Source organism: Pangasianodon hypophthalmus, chromosome 15 (assembly GCF_027358585.1).
Source record: "Pangasianodon hypophthalmus isolate fPanHyp1 chromosome 15, fPanHyp1.pri, whole genome shotgun sequence".
In the NCBI taxonomy this organism is placed as follows: Eukaryota; Metazoa; Chordata; class Actinopteri; order Siluriformes; family Pangasiidae; genus Pangasianodon; species Pangasianodon hypophthalmus.
The window spans coordinates 23,741,773-23,764,359 of NC_069724.1; the positions used below are offsets into that span (position 1 = coordinate 23,741,773).

A 22,587-nucleotide genomic window follows, 5' to 3' on the forward strand; every position below is an offset into this window, starting at 1 on the left:
ATCAGGGTGGTGTGATAAAGCGGAGTTCCTGCTACAACCTGCAGGTTGATGTTTTTTCTACAACGTCACGTCCTGAAGTGTCTTTACTCCTCTTACACCACGGCAATCTGATAATGATTATTAATCATTTTTATTTATTAAAGAAAGACATGTCGTATTTATCCGTTTATAGTTGTGGAACTTTGGTGAAACAAGATATACTCAGAGTTTTTTTTTTTTTTTGTATTTTATGGCTTTCCACTTCCTGGATGTTGTTTGGCCTGATTGCAGCAACTTGACCCTTTTCGACTTCCACATCCATCCAGCCCATTTTGTCCCTTATGGCTTTTCATAGCCTCAGTCTCTCTGGCGTCACGAACAGCTCCGTCCTGTTGCCACAGCAACCCCTGCTCCCTCCTAGTCTCCCCCTGTTTTTTTCCTTGCAATGGTACATCCAGCATCCTGCAGCACAATGGTCGCAAGAGGACAGCGGACTGTGTGATTCAGCATCGCCTTTCTCGGCCACCTCTCTCTCTTTTTTTGTTCTTTAATCTTTGTTTTTCATCAGTCTCTCCATTTTTTTCCGCATCATCGTGGTGTTGATCCATGTAGCCCAATCGGGATGTTGTGAATAAGAGCGTGAGAGTGTGTGTGTGTGTGTTTGTGGGAGAGAGAGAGAGAGAGAGAGAGAGAGAGGACCGGGATCAGCTGGCGCGGAATGGTAGGTCGATATGATGCTGATGCTGATGCTGATGCTGGGGATGCAGGGTGGGGTGATGCTGTGATGCTGCTTCTGCTGCTCTGTAGATGCTGATTGAAGGTTAAACATGTTTCCTGTAGTTCCAGTGCCTTTAATTCCTTGAAAGCCAGAAGATGATTGTGATTGTGTGCGTCGTCGTTATTTGCGATTAAGTCTCGCACAGTATATCGTGGGTTTTGCGTCATCGCGATATTACCGATACGATGCTGCGGTATGATGTATCGCAAAATATCCCTAAACGTGTTACTGTGTGATTATCCTGACCTATCTTCAGATGCTGTGTGTGTTTGGAAGAAACAGATGGCTCTGACACACATGATGCAAATACAAATGCAAAATAAAAACCACACAGATCGATTGGTTTAAAATCATTTGGATTAAGGAGATTGTAATATAGAGCAGTTTTATATTATGACCTTATGACATTACCTGACATCATATTATATTATTGCTTCTCGGTGATTCTGCTGCATCCGATTTTCCCTGCACCATGAGTGTGTTTTTTTTTCTCTGCATCCGTCGTGTTCATTTGGCCTAAACACTACCCGAGAGGTCAAGTGCTCGCAGGGTGCGAAAATGAAAGATGACAGAGATGTGTTAAGTGGTTGACCTTTTCAGAAATGTTCTAACAGCCCGTCTGTTTGAATTACATTTCAGTAGAATAAAGATTACGCTGAAGATTGTTCTCAATGTGGCTTGTTATGAAATCCTGAGCATTTTTCTGAGAGATGCGCTGAACTCGTGGTGTTTTTCTCCTCTGGCTTTATTGTGGTGCACCTGATTGCTGTCTTTTTTTCCATCCTCTTCCATCTTGGAGCCTGGAAATGAGCATTTTTGTTTTTGCATTCTTCTATTTACCACACAAAACAATCTGTTATGTTATTAACAGTAAGATTAACCTGATTTCCTCATGTTTTACTATTATGATAGATTTGAAATGAACTCATATCGGGCTGTAGTCAGCGGCCACAACTAACAAGTTACGCTAATATTTTTATTGTTGAAGTTCCTTGTATTCAGAGTCAGGTTACGCAGGTATCTAAGTCAATTCTTTTTTTTTTTGCTGTCAGATGTAATATGATATAATATCGTGAGAATGAACGAGAAGACGATATAAATTGAGCAGTGAAATAACTCTCATAAGAGTCTAGTATTTTGCCTATACATTGATGCATGAATAGTCCTAAATTTGGTTTCATTTAACAAAATGGCTTCCACACTCAGTATTCATTATTCATCAGCTTATAAAATAGCACTTGATCCAGCGCGTCCTATTATTTTTCTATTTTTTGTTCTTATATCATGCTCTGACAGTTAATGGTACGCACAACTTAGCGTAGCCAAGAGATAAGGACAGGAATCTGCAATCCTGCTACCTGAGACACGCCCCTGTTTTCAGCAAATCCCGCACAGCTGCCTAATTAGCGCTCAAGTCTATAGTTGAGTCTGGGGTCTAGATACTAAAGAATTCAATTTCGGCATTAAATTCTCATCATGCACTTGGAATATGGCCCATCATTACTGACCTGTTTTCACCCATGTGGGATAGCTACTCAAAGCAAAACATTTTGAAATGTTAGATTTAGAAGTTTGATGAGATTTATTTTATTATTTGTGTCCATTTAAAAAATTTCCATTAGGCTTCTGTGTATGTTTTAGCAAAAATGACTCTAAGGCTACAACGAAGCTTAGACCTGTTAGAGATAAAAAGAGATACATCAAGGAGAATGCGGAGGAATGGATAAAAAATGGAGGAATGGATAAAAAATGAATGGATGGATGGATAAATGAATTAATGGATACAGAAATCTTAAGAGGCGCAATGTCTTGAGAAGCCTCTAGGTGTATTGTTTTCAAGGTAGATAGATGGAGATTGATAGATGGATGGATGTTCACAGAACACATTCATTCAGTGGCCTTTTTTGGTCTCTCTCTCTCTCTCTCTCTCTCTCTCTCTCAGCTGTTAGCATTCCTTTATTGTCCGAGTGTGTGATGGCAGTCGGTGCGAAGGATGTCTCAGTATGAATTATTTAAAGGCCTAACTGGGGGCTCCTTAATGCATGTGGCTCGAGCTTTTCCGCAAACACTCTCCCTCGTCAAACTGACCTCACTCTCCAGGGACGGACTCGTTTTCTCAGCTGAGCACATAATGGACCTCCGCTTCAAATGGCAAGTCGGCAGTAAAAATTCCCCAAATTCCCTTTCGTAAGCGTGACGCTCATGAAGATCGCTGGCGTGGTAGTGACCAAATCATTTGACCAGGAAGTAATGAAATGTGTTACATTGGACTGCAGAGCATTATACTTTTTATAGTAAGGCATTTCAGTACTTATTATTGTGTGTGTGTGTGTGTGTGTGTGTTTTAGAAAATGCTTCTTTGTTGGCATTCATTAATGATATTGTTTCAGTTTATGTATTTGAGCATTTGAGCATATGTTATGCAATTTCAGATCTCAGTGAATTATTATTGCAGGGTTTTACTTGTGCTAATCAGGTCTTTATATAATTCAGCAGTAGCTGGAAAGTAGGATAAACCATATAATTAATGCTAACAAAACATCTAAATTGCTGTTAGAGACGTATAAATAGGACAATATATCAGTGTGGAGCTACTGTGATAAAAGAAATGTATAAACCTGTAACTACACAATAAATGTTATATATGTATTTTTATAGTTGAATAGACAATGATGTAAAAAAATACTTTCAAAAGCAAGCATGCAAGGTCAAATTTTACGGATATCATTACACACTAAACAATGTGAAATGTAAGGACTAAAACAGTCATTCCCTCACCAGCCTCTTTTTTCCTCTCTGTTGACGTTAACGGAAAAAAACACACACAGCTTGTCATGTTACCGAGAAACCACAAAGCGTAAAATCCTCTGTCCTGAAGATGTCTGAGTTTTACAAAGAGCTGACACTGGAGACTCCTTCCATACACGTTAAATAAACATCTCCTTACTTCAAGAAAACTTCAACATATCAACGATTGCACTTGTTTATGTGGAACTTCCGCTGTACAAGTCTCTATATAAGTTGTTACTATAGAATCAATAAAATACGAATGAATGCGTTAATATAAACCTGTGATCTGCGATTTGATAAAACAGATCCTATTGTTACCAGGTTATCATAAATTTCCATACCACGTCATTCATATTTATTATACTTACAGTTAATACAGTTAATAACAGATAAATATCACTGTCATAACTATCACAATGATATTATTAGGCTACAGTTTATCAATCTTGTTTCACTGAGGTCTTGGTCTTTCAGCAGGAAAGCGTATAAACACCTGCATATTTACCTTATAAAACAATGATTTATATATATAAAGTCATATTACCTAAGGACCTTATCAGAGAAATGGTGCAAATTATAGGACATATTTTAGTGTTTAAACCTGAAACACATGGTATATTAGCTACTAGAAGGTTCAATTTTGCCCTTTAACCAATCTCTAAACACGTTACTGTGTGGTTTAGCACCCTCTCTCCCTCAAAATGGCGGAACCCTTGTAAGTTTTTGATAGCGGTTGATGCTAAGTTTATTAGAGTGTAATTTTACGTGTACAAAGGTCTGAGGAAAATGTTGGTCTTCTCTACAGTTTTGTATCAATTTTTTTCTGTCACATGCTGTTATATTGTCTGTAACAGCTTTGTGTGATCTAGCATGCCAGATAGCTAGTGTCATTTTAGCTGTCATTTAATAGCAGTTGCAAGACCATGATTGAAATGTTTATACTTTTGTTTTAATAAACCCTTAAGGTGGAGATGAGGGTTCAGTCAAGGGCACTAGATGAGGGAAAGTCGATGTGTATTAGAACGCAGCCCAAATCAATATTATTTGAGGTCGAGGTTATTAGTGTTTTATTATTAAGCCATTAACCCTCATTATCTATTCTCTGCTTAATTAGATATGGAAATATATTGTGTGTCTCTCCCTTTCTCTCTCTCTCTCTCTCTCTCTCTCTCACACACACACACACACACACACTTCTATACAGTAAGGTGTCAATGCCAATGATGGATGATGTCATTTGGTTGTGACAAGGTTCTCATTATAACAGAAATCAGAAGCATTGTGGGGCTTGACCTCACACACATTTTTATTCTCTCTCTCTCTCTCTCTCACTCTCTCTCTCTCTCAGCAGACGGAAACCCAGACATTTGCTGAAAGGCTGTAATTACAAAAGTATTGCTTAAAGTAGGAAAAAAATCATTACAATGTATCTGGACGTTATTACAAGTCCAAATAATGATGTTGTAAAATATTTATAAGGTGTATGACCGACTGTCGTTTATCTGAACGGTTCTATGTTTGAGGCCTCATGGTTCATTAATGCACTGCGGCTCTACGTGGCAAAGTGGAACAATCTAGAAATTGAGAACTTTTGGCATCTCACAGCTCCAGGATCCTGGGTTCGATCTTGAGTTCAAGTTTCACATGTTCTCCCTGTGTCCGTGTGGGTTTCCTCTGGGTTCTCCGGTTTCCTCCACAGAGACGGGCATAGAGAGAAAATGAGAGAGAGACAGAGTGTGTGGGAGGTTGGTCTGCTGTCAGAATAGCTTGGAGGAGTGTGTGTGTGTGTGTGTGTGTATGTGTGTGTGCACACATGGTGTGATTTTGGTTGTGCTGATTAGAATGAGGGGAGATGGAAGGATGAGAGAAGGATGAATGGAAACAGAAAGTGAGAGAAACTGAATAAGCAGCGCTGTGCAGAGATCTGTAAAATGATTCAGGGAATTGCAGCATCAGCACGCTATTCTGTGTGTGTGTGTGTGCGTGTGTGTGTGTGTGTGTGTGTGTCCTGTATCCCATTATTTCTTTAAATCACTGAGCAACATTTGGTTAATGATGCTTGTTGATCATATCTGTGTGTGTGTGTGTGTGAGCTTCGTTTTAATTCACACACTGAATAAAAAGGTAAAACGAATATTCATACATCGCTTGTGGGTGTGGCTTGTCCCACGTTTTTTTTTCTTTTTCTTTTTAATTTCTGATGAGAAACGATTGTTTGGATTTGTCGCTTTATCCGATCGCCAGGATTAGTTTGGTGAAACTTTTAAATTTACACATGGTTCTTTTACCCAAAATGCAATCAATCAGACATGTTTGGTGTTTGAAGATAGCTTCTTAGTTTTCTACTGGAGCTATGAGGCTAATCTAGCTAACAAGTAATTAAAGTCTCTCTCACCCCAAATCTTTTCTATTTTCCTTGCTTTAAACATTATGAAGCTGTAAATGTTTAATGTAAACGTAAAACTAGCTGAGTTACCTTGTATGCTACTGACATTCTTATTAGAAACCAGCATTTTTACTTTGTTGCCTAGCAACAAGCCAGTCATGGTGGTATTATTATTATTATTATTTTTTTAACAGAGACGATTGTAATTTGAAACGAAATATTTCATCACTTCACCTTTGTCTCTAAACTTTTACCCCGAGTCTAGCGTTTTTCACTTTTGGTAAACGCACTGTGATGAAAAATAGAACAAATCCGTGAGGAATATCAACATTTTCCTCGGATTAGTTTGTAAATCTCAAGGAAAAGATTCTGTACCTAGATGCATTAGCATGAATGGCTAAATCGTAAACTCGACGTTGCCAGTTATGCAACAGAACATTTATTTTTGTCCTCCTGATGCTAATGAGCTGTAGTGAGTCACCATGTGTTTGTGTAACGAGGGAAGATCGTTCCAGCGGGATCGCTGTCTAACCTTTACTGCGTCAAACTGTCTGTGTCTCATTCTCCGTGTTGGAGTGTGTGTTGTGTCTGTGGTAGATGAGAGAGAGAGAGAGACAGAGAGACAGAGAGAGAGAAAGACAGAGAGAAAGAGAGAGAGAGAGTATGGAGGTCACGAGGATAATTGGTCTCACTCGCCTGCAGACCATCACTCAAACAGATCCTGTGCATGTATGTGTGTGTACAAAGTACAGAATAAAACATTCCCTGTCATGCTGTTATAGGAAATTAATATTATAATATATTAGCTTTTAAAGTGTTAGCATAATAGTGTGTTCAGAACCTAACTAGCTATGTACTGTCTAGCTAGCATAAGCTAATCTGAATTGTTCATAATATGCTAATCCATTCATCCAGTGTCCATGTTATAATGGTTTTCTTTTAAATGCACGAACCTACAAATGTGTTTTTAATCAGATAATTCTGATAATATTGGTGTTTGGATCAAACTTGTTAATGCAGTGCTAAATTTACATTTTCCAAAGTATGATGTGGTATTGTGGAAGTTTTTAGCTGAAGAGCCAGCTAACTAGCTAACCTGGATAGTGTCACTGATGAACAAAATAGTTTTGGTTGTTATGGTAACATTATAAGTTGACAGCTTTTGCTGATGGTAAATAAATCAGAGAGAAAATAACAATGCAATTCAAGACCTAGATACTGTATCTATGACTAATAGTGATTAGCGGTTAACTAGCCAGCTAGCTATTTGGAAATAAGGGTAGTATTAGCAGGTAACTAGCCAGTTAGCTATTTGGAAATGAGGGTAGTATTAGCAGGTAACTAGCCAGCTAGCTATTTGAGAATGTGTTTTTGTGGAGATACAGCAGCCCAGGCTTTAGTAAGGTTAACATTAGTGTGTGTGTGTGTGTGTGTGTGTGTGTTTAATACAGAGGTGAGGTGTAAAGTAAATGGAGTGAAGAGTGCATTAGCATTCAGGAGCTTCTGTATGAAGTACTGACAAAGGATAGTGAGAGGGAACGAGAGTGAGAGGCGGATGATAAAATGAAGAATTATAGCCTCTTTGCAGCAGCATGGACCAAGCTGGTGTAAGAAACGCTCTGAAAGATAAAGACAGATGGAGAGAGAGAGAGAGAGAGAGAGATAGCATAAAGTGATGTGTATATACTCTTAAAGCTTCTAGAGAGGAACAGAAAATACAGTAAAACACACACACACACACACACAAGCTGATTATAATGCACCTATACGTCATTTATTTTTTTTTTTTTTAAATCTGCACCAGTGGAAAATAGACTTGAAAGAGAGAGAGAGCGAGAGAGAGATAGCATGACTCATTCCAGATGAAGTGCACACACACACACACACACACACACACACACACACACCCACACACGCCCAAACAGACACACACACACATGCAGAGTATAAAATGGAGCGATGCTGCAGCACACACTAAATCTACAGAGTGGAAATGAAGGGTCAGTTAAAATAGCCTGGGCCTTGTGGGATAGTGTTCTCTAAAAATTCACTCTCTCTCTCTCTCTCTCTCTCTCTCTCTCTCTCTCTCTCTCTCTCGTTCTGTCTCTCTTTCTCTCTCTCTCTATCCCACCTCATTAACGGAACACACTCACATAACATTTTTCAACCCAGTCTATCGATAGACTGTAAACAACAGAAACCCTGTTTACGCTTTACCTCCGACTGTTACAAAGCGTTGACGCTGGAGACTCCTTCCAAAAATGTTAAATAAACATCTGCTTACAGAAAACTTCACAATATCAGCTGTTTATTTTAAGCATCCCCCATACAAGTCCATGTGAATGAGCTGTTACCATAGAAACGATAACGTATTACAACGAGCGCATTAATATTAACCTGCGATTTGCCTTGCAGCCGGAACTACTGTCCGAGCTGCTGTTATAGAAAACGAATCGACACCTTCTGACCAATCAGAATTCAACAGCGCTGTGGTATAATAAGCGTTGAATATATAATATGCTACTATATAACAAAAAATTTTCCAATACAGTAAAAAGTAGTTCCTATTTTGTGGTATCCCAGTGCCATCAGAGCCACATCACTGCAGGATTCTTCCATCTGAAAAATAGTCCCATCTTTAAACATACACAGGTTTCTAGTTTAATTTATAACTTCTTTAGCTGAAGAATATTACAAATCATACGTTTGACATAAATGTTTATTGCCAGTATTACAGATAAAAAAAAATCCACTTCCGTTTTATTAAAACAGAATGGATTTAATACGTCTATTCCTCCATCCTGTAAAAGGGAAGAGTGGTTGATGATAAGCCCACATTTAAATTCATACTCACACACTCACATCCCCCTGGGAGGACAGGTGCAGTGCTGACGAAGGCTCCTCATTGGCCGCTCGGGCTCTGCCCCCCACTCTGAGAGAGCCGTGCCGTGATTGGCCGAGCCCAGCGAGAGGCAAGCCACGTTGTTGCCACAGTGTGTAGAGGAAGTCTGATATTAACCGAGAGCCTGTGGGCGGCCTGGATTGACATTTGCTTTGTGCGCTGAAAAGATGCTGTCTGTGTGAAGGAGTCTGTTCGGCTGTGCTCTTATTCTCCTGCGAATGTGGAGGAGGCCGAATGCAGTGGGCTGGATCATGTGTAGGCTTTCAAATTACCACTAATAACACTAATAAGTGAAGCTCAATTCATCCGCTTTGTGATAAATACAGAAAAAATAAACCCCAAACTATTGCTTCAAATTAGCCGAGTCTTGTTTGGTTGCTTCTTTAGTTTTGCATCTAATGCACTCTCATTTTCTGTTTAAATCCTCATTCCTATTTATTTTCAATGTTCAGTTCTGCTACGCAACCATCCGTCCATCTGCTCGTTCATCCATCCGTCCGTCTGTCTGTCTGTCTGTCAGTCACCGTCACACAAATGGCACATTTCAGCAAGTCATAAGTGTCCTGACTGCAGTGCGTGATAGAAATAATTACAGAACATCACTAGGACGCAGTCAGAATTAATACTCAAATTACAGACATCAGTATTCAGATCTCTGACGTAACTACAGACTCACTCAGAAGGGGCGGAGTTTGTGTAAAATAGAGGCATGTCTCTGTGATTTCTGAACTTTAACTTGTTTGATTTTTCTTGCATGATATCAGCTCGAGCGAGGAGCAGTATTAATTCCAGTGGCACCATCTGACAGTTTGATGTAACAATAATATGTCACGCTGAAATTCAAGTTCTGGGCTATAAATACACTCAGAAAACTATGGAATGCCTTTTGAGGCCAATATTAACTACATAAATATAACATTATTAATTAATTAATACTATAGTCCCTTTAAAGGGAACAAAAAAGTTTTTTTCACATGGAGGATATGGGAGGAGATATGTCTTAATCTGAGACGTATCTTAATTTTTATAGATAAAATTATTAATTAATTTAGTGAGCTGTAAGTGTAGGAAGCGCATGTTCATTCAGTTTATCCTTCAACGTGTGGGCATGTTTTCTTTACAGGAGAATTAGCAAAAACATTTTATCGATTTGACAAATCATAATAGTTATTTAGTAGCTTGTGGCTTCATTAAGTAAAAATAATTGCTACATAACAGGATGTGCTAGATCAAATGCTATTTTATAAGCTGCTGAATAATGACTAATGAGAGAGGAAGACATTTTGTTACATTAAACCGCATGTTATATATATATAACATTATAAGCAGGCGCATAAGTCATCTCTGAATATGCAGAACTTTCCCAACATAATCATCATCATGCTGAACATGCTTTCCACACACTCAGTCTTTACTCTACACGTACACTGAAATGATTTATAATCCCACTATCCGGTATCTCCCAGAAGACAAGAAGTTCCCTTTTGAGTCAAGATTTCTTCCTCATATCATCTCAGGGAGTTTTTCCTCACCACTGCTTGGTCATAATGTCTATTATTAAACGTATTATAAGAATAACATCAAACTGAACTGGAAATCCCAGTGCATGTCCAATTGGTTGGATGAATTTTTGAGCAGTGATTACATTAGGGGCTTAATGAAAGCGCTGAAACAGTTGTGGGCAGGCTGATAACAAACCCCAGGCTCAAATTCACAATCCTAATCCAGCTCATCATTCAGTATTATAATCTTAGGGATTTGATGAGTGAGAGCGCTTCATGCTCTTTTTTGCTCTCGCTGTCTGCTATGTTTCCCTAAAATTTTATTTCTCTTACTTTCATAGACAATCTCTCTCTCTGTTCTTTGTCATTTACAGGTCAATGTTTAGAAACTATTAAACAATTAACAGAACTCTGCAGGAGCTGTATGCACACTGTGTGATGCTAATCAACATGTTATGCTAATCATGCTACTAACCAGTGAGATTAGCTTCCCTTACTAACTTAGCAAAGGAGTTTTTCAGTTCAGTTTCATTTAAAGGAATGCTAATGCTATATAATGTATAGACATGTACATGAATAATAACAAGCTAAAAGCTAAAATTCAAAAGCAAGTGCTAGATCCAGCAATGTTAGCTAGCTACCTCAGATCAGATAGACTTTTAAGTTTCTCTTAAAACTAAGAAAACAAGAAACCATTTTGTCTGAGTGATGATTGGTGAATGGTAATCTTCCTCAGATATATTAGCATCTTTTCAAACCGCTAACATGTAGCTACTTCTTTTTAACACACAGCACTTTTCTAGCATTACTACTGATGTAGCTGATTATAATAACATGACAATTAGCATATTAAAGGCTAGTTTCATGCTGAAACACTCTTTTACATTGGCAGTAGTGCTTCTTAGCCTGTTTGATGCTAGCCAAGGTTTTTTCACATAAATAATTAATTAAATAACGGTTCAGTAAAATTGATCTGTTCCAGTCCCGGAGAGAACCCACGTGCCATGGTTCTGTGGAACCCCCAGTTTATCAAGCATACGTTATTGATTTCTTGGTTAATGAATGTGCATGTACATTCTGTTTGTTGTGTTTTCTGCAGCTGTGTTCTGTTTCTAAAGATGCTTTTTTTTTTTTTTTTTTTTTTTTTTTTTTTTTTTTTTTTTGTGGATTGCATTCGTACCTCCATCTCAAGACGTCTAATTAACAAACACGGCTGCAGAAAGACAGGTTAAGTGCGGAGCGTAGGCATTGATCAGCGACAGCAGAGTGAAATAAAGGGTAGAGTAGATGCAGGTCCAAAAGACACGCTCGCCCAGTGAGCTGAAAAAATCTGCAGTAAAATGTCAGTACATTTCTCTAGTTATGTGATTTCCACATTTCTGAGTCTTGTTTTGTAATTTCTCAAAAATGGGTTTGGCTTTTTTTTTGTTTTCGACCCTGGTCTGTCTGTTTTCGTGATCATTATGTTGTCTGCTTGGACCGACATAATGGATCTTGACTGACAAATTCAGAAACGCCTGAATAAAGAACACTGAAAAAATTAATTTAAAAAAAGACAATAATGCCCTGTGGCTGTGAGTCAGAACTACAGAGTCCTGAAAAGGCCATGAAAATAATATTTTTATTTAGTTTTTAACCTGAACCTGAGGTAACAAATCAGGTCGTGAAATCATAACGCATGTGCACGATTTACTCTCCTCACACTCTCAGTTTTATGTGAATTATATGTGAATTTATTTTCTAGTAATTCTAGAAATGTGGTAGTGATAAGATGTGAAGTGAGAAGATACCGAATTATTATTATTTTTTTGTTACTTTATAATTCTAAAATAGATACTGATAGATACTGATACTGATTTAAATACTAGCTCTTCTTTAAAAAATACTGATTTTTTAATGAATCTGTATCCTAGTTATTCTACAATTCTTAGAATAGCTAGTAAATTATTTTAAAGAATTTTTTAGCTATTTTACAATTGTTTAAATAGATACTAAATTATTATTATTATTATTATTATTATTATTATTATTATTATATTTCAGTTATTCCAGATGGTTAGAGTAGATTTTGGTTCTTATTTTAAAACTGTGAGAATAGTTATTCTAAAATGTATGTGTTAATTCATTTTCTAGTTAAACTAGCACAGGTAATTATTTTTCTAGGTAATTGAAAATGACTAGAATAGATAATTAATTTCTAGTTGTTGTTGTTTTTTTTTAAGTTATGTCTAATCATAGAATGATTAGAATGGTTGCTGAATTATTTGTGGTTATTGTAGAATTGTTAGCGTTAGATTTAGGTTGGACTAAATCATGAATAGTTTTTTGCATTTTAGATGAGGAATGGACTTTCTATTCACGATGTATAAAATAATGTATAGATAATGAATTGGCTTTTGTTGCTATTTAAGAATTGCTCGAATAGAAAAGTGATGGAAGGAGGCATCCTTACTGAAGCGCTATTGAACAGATCATGCTAACAATAGCAGATAATGAATGAGTAAGACTAGATGTTTAGGATAGCTAATGAATTCAGAACACTTCCTTATTAGCCATTTTACAGACATTTTTAAAAAATAATTATATCTCTTCTATTACACTGACATTTACAGGGTAGGGTGTTGCAGATGACTTTTATGCTAATCACGATAACCTAAAAAAAATAATTGGATTATTACATTCCATAGATATATATAGAAATATATGTATATTAGAAAGACACTGGTGTTTCATAGATTGAGTCTATTTTGATATTTACCCCTCAGTGAGGAAACCAGGGAGTGGGGGGTAGATACACCCCTCCTGTACACTGACCTACAGCCATAATAAGCTCCACATAATGAGTGGAGTATTGTCAGAAATGTCAAGCATTCAGGGTTTATGGAGGTGGATGCTGTGTGTGGCTTTTTCCTGGAATTTTTCCTGAATTTTTACCAGGCGTGATATCTAACAACACGCTGTGTGACACTCATAGAGGGTTTCTACGAACTGGGGCCTGGACCAAAACTTATAATGAACTCGCTATACAGTTATTTTCCAATTCTTATATCTGTCTTTGCCGTAATTTTATAGCGAAATTAAATTCCGGAAAAATGGAACCGCTTGTCAGCCTGCCCTTTATTTGCCTCCACATTTAAAGCATTCAAGAGTAATATGTTACGGTTTCTATAGTAACAGCTCATTTTCTATGGGGGTGGCGGTCACTACATATATACTACCCCTAAACAACATCCTAATAATATAGAAATTATTATTATAGAAAAAGACAACTGTATAATCATTGATATGGTGAAGTTTTCTGTATGGAGATGTTTGTTTAACATTTATGGAAGGAGTCTCCAGTGTCAGCGCTTTGTAACAGTCAGAGGTAAAGCTGTAAATTTCCAACATACGCTTTGTGCGGTTTCTCAGTAACATGACAAGCTGTGTTTTTTAGTGGTGAGGAAACGACAGTTTATGGCTGCTGTAACGTAAATGAGAACATTAAATGTAGCTATAAGTGGATAAAAGTATGATGTTCTTTAATTAATGAAAAAATAAACAAAAACAGCCTTAAGAACAAACAAAAACAGCCTTATGCTCTAGGAGGCGGGGCATAAGTGTCCTTTTTTGTCCCAGGCTTGGAGATTTCACACCACAGCCCTGGTGACCTTGATGTTGTGTGTGTGTATGTGTGTGTGTGTGTGTGTCTGTGTGTGTCTGTGTGTGTGTGTTTGTGTGTGTGTAGTGGATTGGGGGGTTGGGTTGGGCGTTCCTTCCCTTTCAAGCTGTCACTGCTATTCTCCGATAATGATCCTCCTTCCGTACTGCACCTGCCATGGGCCTGGTGTCGCACATCACTTCCTTGTGTGTGTTACTTGGTGTGTTTTATGATCTGGGAGTCATCTGTAAGCCAGACACACACACACACACACACACACACACACACACTGAAATGGGGCAGATGGCAGGAGGTCCCCTATGGTGGCCTCAATCCCCAATCTTCATTGATGCATACACAAGCAATGGTTTAAATTTGATAAACATGCTGCAGTTTTTGAATCTTAAATCTATTTACACTTTCTGTGACGGCCGTTTGTATAAAGACCTACATTCATAACATATTATAATGCATTCATTATACATTATACAATATATATAATGCATTCATTATTGTAACACATTATACACATTGTTATACTTATTTCTGAAAAGGCATTACAGTTTATAGTAATGTTTATAATGCATTTATAAATTGTTAACAGAATACATCATGAGTAATGTTTATAACACATTATATCGCTAATACCGAAGAAATTCAGTTGCAGTTTGCTTCATCGATTATGTTTAGTCTAAAGTAGATTTTACGCTGTGTGTGATTCCTTGTGCGTTTTTTAAGATCGTTACCTGTCACACTGTGCAATCTTGTCTGAATTCTGTAACAGCCTGAGTGATAACGTGTGTGAGGCGTGTGAGATGTGTGAGATGTTCCAGGCCTTGAGTCGAGGTCATGTCCTGTTATGATTTGTGAAGTGAGAGGATTGAAGATGAGGGAAATGGAGCTGCTACTTCTGTATAAGATATAACCATTAATCAAGCCACCGTATCAATAACAGAGACGGATTTGCTTCGTTGCTGGAGTGAAATCCATTTTGCAGAAATTCACTCATTTTCTCTTTTGAGAAATCCTGATTTTATATTGATTTTTGACTTACGAGGAAAGAAAAAAATCATTACAGCTTTTGGCGGTTCTTCTAAAGAAAGCAATATTTGGAGATGACTTGTGTGCACTCAAGGGATGTTCACATTTTAGACCGATCTCTCATTCTGAGAAAATCGCTTATTTATCTTTGTTCTTGTGCTTTCTTATCTCTCTCCGTCTGTCTGCTCGCTCTCGCTTTTATCTCTCTGACCCTCGCCCTTTCACAGCCCCCATCCTGGCCCTGTTTATTCTGCTCTCGGCATTACATGAGGCATAGTGGAAGCGAGGTTATTCATTTCTTTGCTGAAAAAAATGGTCCAATGATTTACACCAACATCGACCAAATACCTGAACAGCACCTTAAATTAAAGCAATGGTTCAGTGAAAAATCAATGTGTTCAATGTGTCCTTAATGTGGCTAACAAAGAAGTCATGATAAATCTGTTCTGCAAAGACACGCCCAATAATTCTGGATTCTGATTGGTCAGAAGGTGTTGATTAATTTTCTTTAGCAGCAGCTCTGACAGTAGTGCAGCTGCAAATCACAGCTTTATATTAATGCACTCGTTATCGTTTCTATAGTAACAGCTCATTCATAGGGACTTGTATGGAAGACGCTCCACATAAATGGATTAAAAATGTGTGTAATCGTGTAGTTTTCTGTCAGGAGACATTTATCTAATACTTATGGAAGGAGTCTCCAGTTTCAGTGCTTTGTTTGGAAGGTTTTCCCCCCAAAAAAGCAAGTGTTCAGGACAGAAGAGTAAAAAAACAAAACAAGAAAAGCCCCAAGCAGCTGGATTCATACACATTTCCTTTCTGAGTGTGGATTATTGACTGGATTATTGATTGTATAAGATACAATCCTTTAAGTATACTATCTTATGAGTTGTTTTTGTGAACTCTCAAATTACATGAGACATATTTTCAATAAAAAAAGATGATTAAAATAGTCTTCCTACATAAAATCCATTCACAAATTTTCCGTAATGAATGTGAACAAACGACATAATTAATGTCATTAATTATCATCTGCATCACTTCCAGCTTTCCAGTACAACTCTGCCTTCAAAATATCAGGAGGCGGAGCCTATGAGGTGAAGTAATCCTACTTTTGACTTACCTCGGAAAAACGGGAAGTCTGAGGCTGGAAACACGTCATTTTGTGCCTCCTCAAATCGTTCAAGAAAAAATGGACGCCTCAGTGTTTGTCTTTTGTTAGCAGCCAGCTAGCCTGAAAACAGTGATCTGTATAGACGGCGTTATAGATTGACACTGTTTATGCTGTGAGCATGCTGAGACTAGCATGACCAAGTAGGAATTCTGAGTTGAGGGGGTGTGTTCTTTGTTTTTTCCGGAGATGGGAAATTATGAGTTCGAACCTTTAATCAAATGCAGTATAATATTAAACTGAGAATTAATATTACACCAAACATGACTCGCTGATCGACTACATCTGGAGTATGGGGGAAATTCTCTTAACATTCCTTTAATGCGTTTTTATTTTGATCTTTTTTTTCACCAAGATTTTGTCGTACGACAGATAAGACTACATTTCACACATAAAGAACGAGAACAATAGAAAAAATTGAGCCGAACAAGCTTTTGGAAAAAGGCAGGAAGACAACAAAGACGTTTTTGTAGAGAAATCATCATCATTTCCCCCTTTGCCCCTCGTTTCATGCCACATTACCTCACCTCCTTTTCCGCGCCCCTCATTTGCATATTCATGTAATTACACACTGCATGATGAGATGATTAATAAGCACCGAGGAGATCAGTGGGGTTTCTGGCCAAACTCGGATGACGAAGGTGATTGATATTCCGTCTGTCTGAAGGCTCGGTGCTAACGCTCAGATGAGTTGTGAGTCCTCGAGGAAGAATTTATGGAATCGTATGAAATATGGAAGATTGGCTTTCCGATAAAGAAGGACTTTACATTATTCTTAAAACCAGGGAGACGGTCATGTGACAGGAAGGAGCTTTGCATACATTATTTATAATTAACATGTCTGGCTTATAAATATGCAAAAGAATATATTTATAGCCTTTTTTCGTTACTTTAATTAAAATAATTCCCCATCATTTTAATCGTCAAGTGGCCCATGTCTCATTACGAATATGTCCTCAGCATGTCTTAAGCATAAATAAAACAGATTTGCTTTACGAGTCAAACTGAAGTCTTTAAAGCAGCCGTTTGTCATTTTCAGGCGAACTGCAACTGCAAAAAATAAATAAATAAAGAAAAATACACTCCTCCCCCATCCATTCAAGTGATCACACTTCCTCTGTTGAAACATGTTCATGTCTTTTACAGAAAAGAGAGAGTACTGGAAATGAGCTGCATTGTTCCAGCAGTGGGCGGAGCAAATCAAGCTCATTTCTGGGCCAGAAAAATGTAAATCGAAGTTTAAAATTAAAAAAATAATGAATTCTGTTACATGCAGTTCTGCAAATCTTTTTTTTTTTCTTAGATATGTTTAAAATGGTGTCATTATTATATGACTAGAAGAATGTTAAAAAATGACAAACTGCAGCTTTAATTCTGACAGAAATGAAGATGAGAATTTGTGGAAAAACAGATTATAAGGAAATTCAAATTGACTTCAAACTTATGAAGTCATTTTTTTGTCTATGTGTTTTCCTTTCTGAGTTCGTCTTGTTTTATTTGCAGTTCAGATATGTCTTTTTTTAAATTCATGCTTCAGATTTGTCTTTTTTTTTTTTTTAACCAAAGCGTTCGGAGTCTTATTAGTGATGCATCGTTTATCTGAACCCTGAAATGCCGCATCCACCGAATGTCAAATCCTGACTGGGGATTTATTCTACTTGAGGAACCTCTTGGCGTTCCCCCTCCCCTATCTGTTTTTTTTCTAGTCATGTCTCAGTAATCGTATTATATATTAGACGGAGAGGGCGCGTGGTGAAAGCTAATGCCCTGCTGCAGCAGGAAACGGTGTGTATTCAGTGATAGAGTCTGTCAACACTTCAGCACGGCACCAATAACACAGCTTCTTAGCTTTTTTTCCTGGGAAACTGAAGATACTGTGTTTTAAGACGTCTGTTTTAGCGCTGTGGCAGATGCTAGTGGAAATTAGCATCATGTGGAAACACAACCGTTTGTCACAAAGCGTCACAAACCATCACACATCCGTCTGAGACACTGAAGATGACGTGATGCTAATCCGGTAGCTATAAGCTTGCGTTACATTTTAGCTACATTAGCATTGGAGCAAATGTTAGGCATCAAAATGTTTCGGTGGTAGTTTTGCTCATCCAAGGTATTACACACACACACACACACACACACACACACACACATACACACACACACACACACAGTGGTCTTGGTGGTGTGTCTAGGTGATGGACATTCTCCATCTGCTGTTTGGTCCTGAGTGAAGGATCATTCGATGTCACCTGATCATCACCACTTAGCAAAATGAACTTCTCATGTGTCTCAGGAAAACACACCCACACACACACACACACACACACCAGGGGGTTACTCAGGCAGCAGGGGGGAACAAACTTGGTACAGTCCTCCACTCATCCACTTCCTTCTCTTTTATCTTCGTCCTTGTCCGAGTCCTTGGAAACGGGACTTCCTGTTCTCTCCATCATTTCCACATTTTTCACAGATCAGTGATAAATTCACACACTCACAGCCATGTGTCAGATTTATCAGATCTCACTACGATACACTGATGCGTCCCTGACCTTCCCACGATCCTCTGCCTGACCCACTGACTGCTGGAAATAGATTCATTTCTTAAAGATTCCTTCTTTAAGATTTCTTGTTTTATTGTTATTTTTTTCTTTCAAACTCTTTTTTTTTACACTTTTACATTCTAGATTTTCTCATTTGAAAATATATTAATATATAATACAATTATTACATGTTATTGATTTGGTGGAAATGAAAGGAGATGTTTTGTAACATTTCTGGAAGGAGTCTCCAGTGTCAGCACTTTTTTAACATTTTCCATCATGGGAAAGTTTTGGTATTATATTGTAAGGGCACTTCAAACAGCGAGGGGAAGTGGCGAAGGGTGCATCATTTATATTAAAGAAATCTTCATAGGTTTGATACAGAACTGCTGAAATGTTATCTTTTTAGATTTTGGAAATATTACAATATTGACAAGCCATGTTGATATGGAAACTGTTTATGACATCTCTATAAAGCCCAGTAATACAAAACCATTTATTTATTTAACGCTATTGTGATTACTTGCTGTAGTTTTTTTTTCTAGTCCAGCAGCAAGCTGAATCATTAACCTCAGGGTGCTTTTAGTGAGTCACACCTACAGAATGCTTTGTAAATTCAGAATCTCTCGCACTACATCTCTTCATTTCTGTCTTTCTCTCGCTCAGTCTATCTGTGTGTTATTTCTACAGGTGTATTGTCCAGTCATTCCCAGCTGAAGCTCGCCCTGCGTATCAGCCGTAATGCTCGTTATTTTAGAGGCAGTCTGGCTGAACGGCGCTGCAAATGGCCCTGTGTGTGTTTGATGGTGGCCGTTAGACGAGAGAATGGACACACCGATGCTGTCATTCAGTCCCTAATAGCAAAGGAAATAGACATTTCAGACTCGACCTAGCTTTAAAGTGCGCTGCATGTGGTGTTATTTAACTGACTCTCACACGGAGAAACGACTGCTGCATTCAAGTGCATGTCTCGATTCTGATTGGTCAGAAGGTATTGGTTAGTTTTCTAATAACAGCAGCTCTAAGAGTAACGCAGCTGCGAAGCACAGATTTATATTAACACGCTATGGTTTCTATAGTAACAGCTCATACTGTTCCTCGGTAACATGACAAGCCGTGTTTTTTATTTCTTATTAATTTTGAGCGATTAAAAAAGAGAGGCTGGCGCAGTTTATATATGCGTTAACGTAAGTGAGAACAGGAACTATGATGGACATTGCGTAACATTAAATGTAACTATAAATGGATAAAAAGTACAATGTGTTGAACACGAATGAATAAAATCATTGTAATTTCTATAAGAGGAATGACACACATTGGGACATGCTGTTATAGGAAAATCATCAACGTTGTTGTGGTAGCAGAAACTCTTCTTCATCACACCACCCTGTCCTTGATTACTTTCCTATAACAGCACGACATGGAGTGTTTTTTTTTCTTATTTATCTTCCATCGTGATGAAAGTTCTCGGTCCAAATCACGAGTTTCAAAACCGTTTCTGAAGCTCCCACTTGTAACTAGGGTTGGAATCTGTATTTACAATAATTCCCAAATTTGTGTGCACAAAAAAGAGGAAGTGGGCATGTTGCAGGTGATTTACAAGGAGTACAAAGAGTATTTACGTGAATTACATCACATGCATAACGATCTGTAAATACAGGTCTTGAATGTGCGTCTAGAGAGACTCCCGGGAAGAATGAAAGTGAAAACAAAAATAAAAACGTCGTCATCGTTGGATGTATGAATGTGCAGCGAATATCTAATATAAAACCAACTTTACCACGGTTATAGATTATTGTCATAATTTAAAGAAACTTTTTGATCAATTTTGTGGTACTGAGGGATAATCTCATTATAATGAACTTCTGCAAATTTAATACATGCCCTTCAGACGTATGAATTTGCACATGCTGTCTTTGTTTTAAAGAGTGTTTTACAGTAAAAAGCCCACCATTACATATTGATTGAGGCAATCCTGCAAAACAACACAGCACATGCTATTTTGTTCATTTGGAAACAAAAACATCAACAATCGCCAACAGACGCTGTTAGTAAATCAGCTTACACCTTTACTGGGCATTTTACTGTAAGATGCTGTGCAATAATCGTTAATAAATATTTCTACTTTATTGCTGAATTCCTAATTGCACAGTGATTTTAACAGCTGTCAATCATATTTAATCATCTCTGAGTAATCCTATTCACAACGAACGCCTTCTCAGGAAGACGAGTACAGCGTGTGCTTTTGGCTGAGGATGATGACGCATACGCAACTTCTGCTGGTGCCTGGAAAACTCTGATTAATATTTAATGCTGAACCGTGGGGTGTTTTATAAAGGCAGTGTGTGTTTAGCCCATCAGAGCCTGGCCTCCTGTAACAGGAAACGCTCGGGGAAAGCAAAGGAAGTCATCAGCCTGTGTTAGCATACTGCTATTTTTGGAAACTTCAACGCTGTCATCATCATCATCATCATCATCATCATCATCGCTGTGCAGGGTTGATGTAGATTCTAAAGATGAATCTAATAAAATGCAAGACTTTTATTCCCTCAGGATTTAGATTCAGAGATGAAAGCGGCAGCTTGAGGTGAATGCGTTTTCTTGTTTTTTTCACACTTAGGAATTTGCTTCTTCCACCAGCGCTCATGAGGGATAAAGCCTGTGAAAACAGCTGGAGACGTTGTTACACGTGGGCTTGTCTCTTTAACCGTTGAAAGTTTGAGAAGAAGATTTATCAGGCTTTCATTTTACGTACACAGTTTCGAATGCACAAAGTGACTTTGTCATCAATTCGCTTTTCTTTCTCTTTACAGAACAGAACAAATGCTGCCTGTGTATACAGCTGTGCATTTGTATTGCTTTACTTTACTGGAAATTGCCAGTTTTCACATCCACTAAATAATGTGATTCATTTGGTTATGGAACATTAGGAATGTGTAATTCATCGTATTTTAATAGTGATCACGATTTCCTCAAATGTTTAAATATTATTGATGAACTTAGATGAGATGGTGGATAATATCGGAAAAATATTACCACAATTTTTATGATAAAGAATATCTCAAAATTTAGTTACGCTAACAGCAAAACAGTACAACAGCTTTTAAAAAGAACTAAACAAAAACACATTTTTAACATTCAGTCAGTTACTGAGAGCAAAAATGCAGGTGAACAATGATGCAGCCAGACGTAATATAATTTATCACAATATCAATTTCATATTATCTTATTACCCAGGATTTTATTTAATTTTTTTAATTGAATTTTTAGAAATTGCATACAGTATAAAAACTATACTTTTCTGCTGAATTAAAATTCAGATGCTTGAAACATTTTTTTGTAAGTGTTAAATTTATGATTTTAAAATTTGCTTCATTTTGATTAAATTCCTATAAAATACTTGAATAAAAAATATTAATTTTTTTCACAATAAGCGGGCTAAATAAATTTTATTACAGAACAAACTTTTCAGTGAAAAAAAGGAATGGCATTACAAAATGCAGAAATTAGTGAATTGGCTACAACCTTTTTATTTTAATGCTTATGAAAATAATCAAAATTAAAATGATTATCATTTTTGGTGCTATTGTACATATCTGTGAAATGTAAACAAATATCTTAATAAAGCACGATCAATAAGGTTCATTGATTATTTTCCTATAAGTCCACTCTCCTGAAGTGTTTTACTCCTCTCACTCCAAAGCAATTTGCCAAGGATTACATTTTTAAAAATAAATTAGCACCACATCATTACATATTTTATCCGTTTATAGTTACGCTTAATGTTGTGCAACATCATTAAAACAAGTTCCACTTTAATCGCTTAATTAAGCATTAATTAACACCTTCTGACCAATC

At 37.4% G+C, this 22,587-nt stretch overlaps 1 protein-coding gene across 9 annotated transcripts in view; it reads left to right on the forward strand.

Moving 5' to 3' along the window:
- Nucleotides 1-415: 415 nt before the first annotated feature.
- mapk10 (mitogen-activated protein kinase 10) overlaps nucleotides 416-22,587 on the forward strand; it is a 59,946-nt gene continuing 37,774 nt past the window's right edge. For all 9 annotated transcript variants that reach the window (XM_026928818.3, XM_026928819.3, XM_026928813.3 and 6 more), the window contains exon 1: nucleotides 416-700. Coding sequence is in view for 7 of the 9 variants with exons in the window: in XM_026928813.3 (XP_026784614.1) it covers nucleotides 698-700 (3 nt within the window). In the remaining 2 variants the exon portion in view is untranslated. The remainder of the gene's footprint in view (nucleotides 701-22,587) is intronic.